The 8,508-nt window shown below is 39.3% G+C and overlaps 1 protein-coding gene across 7 annotated transcripts in view; it reads right to left on the bottom strand.

The window, feature by feature from the left end:
• Window positions 1-4,550: 4,550 nt before the first annotated feature.
• The window catches only part of znf423 (zinc finger protein 423), a 308,894-nt gene continuing 304,936 nt past the window's right edge, over window positions 4,551-8,508 (bottom strand). For 6 of the 7 annotated variants that reach the window (XM_070898030.1, XM_070898034.1, XM_070898031.1 and 3 more), the window contains one exon: window positions 5,059-5,176. In XM_070898030.1, coding sequence (XP_070754131.1) covers window positions 5,147-5,176 — 30 coding nt within the window. In that variant the 3' untranslated portion in view covers window positions 5,059-5,146. Of the gene's footprint in view, window positions 5,177-8,508 lie in introns of all 7 variants that reach the window. The other variant, XM_070898035.1, reaches the window with a different exon arrangement.

Genomic DNA, 8,508 nt, shown 5'->3' with positions numbered 1-8,508 from the left:
ACCTGCATGATCAGGTAGAGAGCAGGCGGCAGCAACAAAATGTAAACGATAGTCGCGCCACTGTGTCACGGGAAATTGATCTGCATTACCCTGTGTATGTGTTAAACTACGGACATGGTCCCAAGTGGATCGCGGGCACGGTGATAGCTAAAGAGGGGAATAGAGTGTTTGTAGTCAAACTAGACAATGGACACATTGTCAGAAAGCACCTGGACCAAACGAGGCTGCAGTTCACAGACTGCCCTGAGCAACCCACAGCAGACACCACCTTTTTTGAACCCACAACACACACCCAAAGGATCAACGACACCACGCCGGACCAGGAAATCGAACCCATCACGCCCAACAGTACAGCAAGGCCAGGCTCACCTAGCAGCCCTCAGCCCAGCGAGAGCACAGCCAACACACCAGAACAGACATTTGTACCAAGGCGGTCCACCAGGGAAAGGCTCCCGACCGCCTCACCTTGTAGTTTTCACTTTGACTTTGTGGGGGGGTGGTGGGGGGAGTGATGTTGTGTATCTGTAAAGCATGCACTCCCTTGTTCCACCACCAGGGAACTCATCCTCTGAAGTCCCAAGGTATCCCAGCATCCCTTGGGAGCACTGTATATAAGCCGGCCCCTAAGGCCTGTTCCTAACTCTGGAGTGCCTTATTAAAGACTGAGGTCACTGTTACATTAACATCCCTGTGTGCAGCCTCATCTGTGTTAGGAACACAATAATTACCTTTGAGGTTTTGCTTGTAAATTTGGACCCCAACTCCTCAACCTCTCTCAGCAGAACCTCATTCCTAGTTCTACCTATGTCGTTGATTCCTACATGGACCATGACAACTGGATCCTCCCCTTCCCACTCCAAGTTGTTCAGATTTAGTTGCAACAGAGATCATGGAGTTTTATACCATATGTGGAAACTGAATTGAAGAAAGATATCCCATTATGCACACTTCAGTTTTGCAACAACAACAAAACGGAATTTGAGGAAGAAGCTGAAGCAAGAAACACTCTTGGTAAAACATAGTTCAAAATGAAAATGTGCACAAAATATTTGCAAAAAAAAAAGTAAGATAAAAAAACAGTAAGTAAGTAGATACTATATACAGCATACACTTCATCAGGGTAATTTTCTGTCAGCATGATTCTAATGATCATGCCCACTGGTAACGGTGCAGAAATTTGCATGCTGCACATAATATTCTCCACAATGGTTGGGAAATTGCGAGTAGCTCGCCTGTATTGGCCTTTGGGACTCCCACATGTTTGACTCTTAACTGCCCTCAGAAACCTCGTAAGCCACCCAGTTATATCAAACCGCTAGTGGTTCAAGAAAGCCCACCACTTTCTCAGGGCAATAAATGTTGGTCTGGCCAGCGACGCCCAGATCCCGAGAATGCATAAATAAAAAAGAATCATTATCGCTTTAAAAGGTTCCCCAGTGGAATTCACTGAGTTTGGATCATTATCCATAGAACAGATTCTAATTCGAAGAATAAAAGGCCAATTGTTTTTGGTAAATATTCTGGCTGGCATTTTCTGCTTTTGCACTCCCTTGGCTGTAAATTTTCGCCCATTCATTTTAATAGCTGAAAAATTGCAGGCTGGGGAGCATGGAACCAGAAAATCAAGTTGTCCACCTTTTGTGTCAAATCTTAGCACTATAGAACCAACCACAGTCTAAGGGCAAGATTTAAGAAGTTTCACGGCACTTAATGAATTTGATTTAAACACGAGGGAGAAGGGAATAGATGCATACGTGGGAAGTGTGGAAAGAGGTAATTAGGCTGGGATGAGGCACGTATGAACAACAGCATGGACCAAATGGCCTGTTTCTGTACTGTAGACTCTATGGGCGACTGGGTTTTTGGTGATATTTCACCTTCCACGGCAAAAAAAGTCGGCGGGAATTTCGGGCACCTTTTTGCGGCGGCACTGTCCACATACCAGTGGGGAGAGGAGTGCCGCCGTGCAAGACCTGAAATAGTGTTTTCGCCCGAAATTTGGCTCTCTCCACATTCGTATTCTGCGCCCAGAATACCGACAGGGAAAAACCTGCGTTGCAGCCCTGCCAACAGCGGCAAGTATGAAAACCTGCAAAAAAGGTATGTTAAAGTTTTTATTTTTAAATTCTTTTTCAGCAATTCAGTAGGTAAGAGTTTTGTGAATGTTTTTTTCTCCCCAATTTTTTTGTTGTTGTTTTCCCCCCTCCCGAGACCTCTCTCACAGCACTATTGGCCCCGGATTAAAGTTGCCAAAATTTGCAGTTTGCGCGGCGAATCCTCGTGCAACGTCGATTTTTACCACTGTGTAAATTAAAGGCCGAATATCTGGCCCACGAAGCAAAAACGGTAATTTTGGTGTAAAAATACCGTTTTCACTGAAAACAGAATTTCTAGCCTGTAGTATCAATCTACGTATAGCAACAATTTCATAAGCCAGAACCAGCAAAAGTAACTGATTTAGTAACCATATCTGACTTGCTTAACTTTGTTCATATACAGTGTTCATATACAGTGTTCAAAAATAGAGGATCGAGCAGAGCAGAGCTACCGTCTTCCTCATCAGAACTGTGGACATCCGATATTAAACTCCACATCTTCTTATTCACAAAATCCTGGCTCTGCCACTGTGCACTTGGAAACGTTTTAAAATTGTAACAAATGAATACAATATTTGTCTGTTAAAATGAGTTTATTTTACTATTTCTTACCTGAAGGAAGAATATCCCTTTTACAGCTCCACAGACAGATTTTCTAAAAACACTGAAACCTTTAATAGAATCCAAGAAGTCACCAGTAAAATAATTTGTTCTGTTCAGACCAGCTTTTCTTTCCTAATAACTGCCGTAGTACCTGGTGACGTTTCACATTTTATTTAAAATAATACAGTTTGTCAACATACTGGAATCAGGAAAAGGTAGTTAAGAATTTAAAAAAAACTTTCCTGGGAAGAATTCACATGCACTTTAGGGCGGACTACAAAATTAATCAGTGGTTCAGTGGCACAAGTTGATGTATTAAATGCAATTAAAAGTTGTTTTGACAAAATACATTGTTAGCTTGACACCTATCGGTTTACTACTTTAAGTACTTCCTTCATAACATACTGTCCCATGGAGTAATAAAGCACAAGTTTACACCTCATAGCCTCCCAATCCTCAGCTACAGGAAATGAATGAGATTAGGAGTATGAGTCAACCCGGTCGGTCCCCGCACACGTCATCTAGCAGTCAGCTCACAAGCAGTGTTGACAGAGTCCTGAGAGCAGACTGCCTGTCTGCTTTCTCAGAGGGATGCTGAGTGGTGTGGCGGGTTTCTAATGGAGGAGGGGGAAAAACTACAAACAGGAAGGATTTATGTTTTATTTTTTAAGTCTGACAGAAATAAAGAAGTTCCAGTTAACAATGGAAAATAATATTAGTAGCTTTGGGAAGAGCCTGTCACTTTCAGTGCTGTAGGGAAATGTCAACTTTTGATCTGCTGTGGCTAAGAAAGCTGAGACACTGTTTGTGTGGCGTATTTTGAATGTTCTCTTGTACCACACATCACTCTTTTTGAAGGCTAGATTGCTGTGTATATTTGATTATTCTGAAAGTACTGTGTTAAAATACTGATTGGAAAAATGTCAGGAAAAAGGATTCTGTTCATTAACCATGTGACATTTGTTGTGGCATCTCTGCCAAATCTCAAACACTGCAAAGTTCAAGCGTTTTAGTTTATCCAGCTTGAAGAGAAATGTTTAAGTTCTTAGTAGTTTACAAATTATAACCTGTATTATTCAGTGACTCTTTAATACATCATTTAGAATAATTCATGTAATTATTTTTTTCATGGAAGAGTGCATAGAGATGCTGACTGAAAATAGAGAAAGGAAACTAAAGTAAAATGTTTTCTTATGGCCAGTTTTTTAAAACATCTAATTCTAAATCACTTAGCTATAAATACACACCATCAAATTCCAACTGGGGCACAAAACCATTCAGAACAAATAATAAACTACCTGGTCTCCCAATATAGTTGCCACAGAAAATACAATAATACAGTTCACCTGTATGCTGTCCTACCACCTCAAATTCAACACCTCCTCCTTCACTCCCAATGGTGATGCAGTGTTTCAGGTTGAAGCAGTAACCTGCCAAACAACGCAAGTTCTGAGTAATGGAAACAAGGTTACAGTGCGCCATTACTGAGGTAAATTGGAGACAATCCTGACCTCAACTTCACTGAACACCTCTGGGGTGAATTATAAAACACAAGGGAGATCTGGTACAGTACAAGGGGAGTGGAGTCATATTACATTGGAAGTGTGCAAGAAGTTTATGTCCTCTATGACATGCAGAATGTAGTCAATCATCAAAGCTGATGGAAATTATACAGTTACTCATGACTGTAGTCTCTGCATGCCTGCTATATCAAGCTACTTTGTAAAACAGAAATGTGTTGCATTATGTGTGTTGATGGTTTAATACTCTCTAATGTGGTCAAGACCTTCTGGTAGGCTGTAAAGAGAATAATAACTAACACATGCTATTTCACTCAAATACAAAGAGAAATTAAGTGCGTGGTTTCCCTTTATTATACTGTCCTAGTTATTGCAATCAGGTAAGTCACATTTTAGAAGCAAACACCATCCAGTTGCACTGTAATCATTGTTTTTCTTTACATAGTTTCTTATTGTACTGTGAACTGTTCAATCCAATTAAAACATTCTTCTTTGACAAAAAGAAAAAATATTTTGACAATGGCAAGCTAGCACATCACAGTTATCACAACTGGCTAATTCTGCATTTAAAAGCAAGTATTAACAAAATACATCTAGTTATCTTGACACCTATTAGCTTACTACATTAAGCAACAAAGGACAACAGCAATAAAGCTGATGTTTCTAACACACTAACTGATTAGAAGCAAAAGCTGTGAACTCACTAGTTAAAAGCAGGACAGAAAAATACTGAGCATAGAATACTTTTAATCTGTTACATTAATATTCATTTCAAACTGCTTATAATAGCAGTGCCTCATGGCCAAATCATTAGTTTTACATCTGGGTTTCAAATGACACTTTGATTGGATGTAATGTTCAAAAGTTCTCTCCCACTGTGTCTCTGTCGAGTCTTCTGCAGAGAATATGTCTCGCAGTGCTGACACCTTACTGTGCGTGCTGACTCATCATGTGGTTCTGGAAAGACAAAAAAAAACCCATAAGGGATAAATAGCACGTGTCCATATCCACCCAAGGCTTACTGCAGACAACATATAAACTTGTAGAATTTAGCTTTATGCATAAAGACATACCAGCAACTATTAGCTGCAATAGGTTCCATTTTCATTAGTTTAATAAGTGCAAGATTGAACTCAGAATAATGCTGTTTTAAGGAACCCCAGCTGGGTCTGATACACATACCTTTGTTCTGTTATATGAGCATAATATACATTACCATTAATGTTATATGTGACATAATAATGACTTTACATTTGATCATACTGCAATATGATACAATTGCTGGAGCTTTTGTATAGTTTAAACCCTAAAAGCAGTATAAGTAGTGAAATATGAGATTCAAAATGTATTTTAATGCAAATGATTAATTTGTTTGAATATGTGATAAAGATATACATTAATACTTTTGATTTAATTGTGCAGCAAAATGCTCGTTATGTGGAGGTTAATTCTACAGACCTGGAATAATTTATCAAATTATTACTCTGTATGTCCAAATGGAGGAATAACCCTTTTACTGGTGTTATCTTTAATATGATGTTTTTTGACAATATTCAGCAAATTCTGTTTTTCCACCAGAAGAGGGAAGCACAATACCTGTGTTTTTTTTCTGGTCAGCTTTCCTTAGTTTAAATATCTTATCCAGTTTAAGTGTCAAAAGTCCCCCAATGCTTTTCAATTCTCCTCGATTTCTCAGAATAAAACCAACTTTGGTTCAAGTATATGCATTTCCAGCTTGTGCACAGCTAATTACATGCATTTTAAAACGTGGTTAACCATCTCCAATCTCATCTTTACAAATGTTAATTTATTCAGATAAAAATACTGGCTGAACACCTCAGACTTCACCGTTTGCACTTGTAATATGACCCAGTGCTGTAATCTGGCCTCAAGACTCAAATTAATGACACTAGATGCAGCCGATTCCTTCATTGCATTGGGTTGCCTACACAGGCAATTAACTATAATGTACAAATGTTCAAGGATGCAAGAATACACACATAATGATGTCCGAACTGAAAAAGTAGAAACTGAAGAGACAAATGATTCCACAGCAAATTATCTACAGTTTAAACTGCCATGTGTCTGAATCAGTACTGGCAGGAATCCTACTCCTGAAGTGAGTTTACTTAAAAACAGCACCGATTTGACATTCATAATTCACGAGACTTATATTGTCAAATGGAGGTCATGTTTTGGGCTCAATCTAACCTCCACGTGCCAATATTAAGAGGATATTAAGAGACTGACCAGTGTAAATGTTCAATTTTATATCCTTATGTTATACCATCCTGCTCTTGCAAATGACATTTTTAAAATTTACTTTTGTAAATGTTGTAATTAATTTTGCTGCTGGGCAACGATAGTAACATTTAAAAAAATTAAAATCATAACCTCAATATCATCACCTTTTAGCTAATATGCAGTATTACTCTCCCTTAAACAGTTTTACATAAAGTGTGAACAAAAACTGAACAACAAACGATTGAATACTGACAATACAGAAGTACATTAGGTTGATCCAGTAAAGTGAGCACGAGAATAACAATTGTAGATATATTGGAAATTTGATGAGAAATAATTAAAGCATTATCTCAAAGATCAGAATTATTTATGTGCTAGGTTGTGTTATTTTTTTCAGCGGAATTTGCCCAAAATTGTCCAAACTAGAGAAATCGCAGAAGTTCAAGCTCAAATTACATCCAGCGCAAAATGATTTCCGTGATCTTTTGCGCTAGTTTAAAAACATCTAGGGGTTTTCAACATTTAGGAAGGATAGGCAGAGAGGAAAAGGAGGCGGGGTGGCGTTGCTGGTAAAAGAGGAAATTAATGCAATAGTAAGGAAGGACATTAGCCTGGATGATGGGGAAGCGGTATGGGTGGAGCTGCGGAATACCATAGGGCAGAAAATGCTAGTGGGAGTTGTGTACAGACCATCAAACAGTAGTAGTGAGGTTGGGGACGGCATCAAACAAGAAATAAGGGATGTGTGCAATAAAGGTACAGCAGTTATCATAGGCGACTTTAATCTACATGTTGATTGGGCTAACCAAACTGGTAGCAATGCGGTGGAGGAGGATTTCCTGGAGTTTATTAGGAATGGTTTTCTGGACAAATATGTCGAGGAGCCAAACTAGACTGGGTGATGTGTAATGAGAAGGGACTAATTAGCAATCTTGTTGTGCGAGGCTCCTTGGGGAAGAGTGACCATAATATGGTAGAATTTTTCATTAAGATGGAGAGTGACACAGTTAATTCGGAAACCAGGGTCCTGAACTTAAGGAAAGGTAACTTCAACAGTATGAGGGATGAATTGGCTAGAATAGACTGGCAAATGATACTTAAAGGGTTGACGGTGGATAAGCAATGGCAAACATTTAAAGATCACATGGATGAACTTCAGCAATTGTACATCCCTGTCTGGAGTAAAAATAAAACGGGGAAGGTGGCTCAACCGTGGCTAACAAGGGAAATTAAGGATAGTGTTAAAACCAAGGAAGAGGCATATAAATTGGCTAGAAAAAGCAACAAACCTGAGGACTGGGAGAAATTTAGAATTCAACAGAGGAGGACTAAGGGTTTAATTAAGAGGGGGAAAATAGAGTACGAGAGGAAGCTTGCAGGGAACATAAAAACTGACTGCAAAAGCTTCTATAAATATGTGAAGAGAAAAAGATTAGGGAAGACAAACATAGGTCCCTTGCAGTCGGATTCAGGTGAATTTAAAATGGGGAACAAAGAAATGGCAGACCAATTGAACAAATACTTCGGTTCTGTCTTCACGAAGGAAGACACAAATAACCTTCTGAATGTACTAGGGGACAGTGGATCGAGTGAGAAGGAGGAACTGAAGGATATTCTTATTAGGCGGGAAATTGTTGGGATTGAAGGCTGATAAATCCCCAGGGTCTGATAGTCTGCATCCCAGAGTACTTAAGGAAGTGGCCCTAGAAATAGTGAATGCATTGGTGATCATTTTCCGACAGTCTATCGACTCTGGATCAGTTCCTATGGACTGGAGGGTAGCTAATGCAACACCACTTTTTAAAAAAGGGAGAGAACACACGGGTAATTATAGACCGGTTATAGCCTGACATCAGTAGTGGAGAAAATGTTGGAATCAATCATTAAGGATGAAATAGTAGCGTAATTGGAAAGCAGTGACAGGATTGGTCCAAGTCAGCATGGATTTATGAAAGGGAAATCATGCTTGATGAATCTTCTGGAATTTTTTGAGGATGTAACTAGCAGAGTGGACAAGGGAGAACCAGTGGATGTGGTGTATTTGG

Source organism: Pristiophorus japonicus, chromosome 13 (assembly GCF_044704955.1).
Source record: "Pristiophorus japonicus isolate sPriJap1 chromosome 13, sPriJap1.hap1, whole genome shotgun sequence".
NCBI classification, from domain to species: domain Eukaryota; kingdom Metazoa; phylum Chordata; class Chondrichthyes; family Pristiophoridae; genus Pristiophorus; species Pristiophorus japonicus.
Note: the sequence above shows the minus strand (reverse complement) of the source record. Positions and strands in the feature narration are given on the sequence as shown.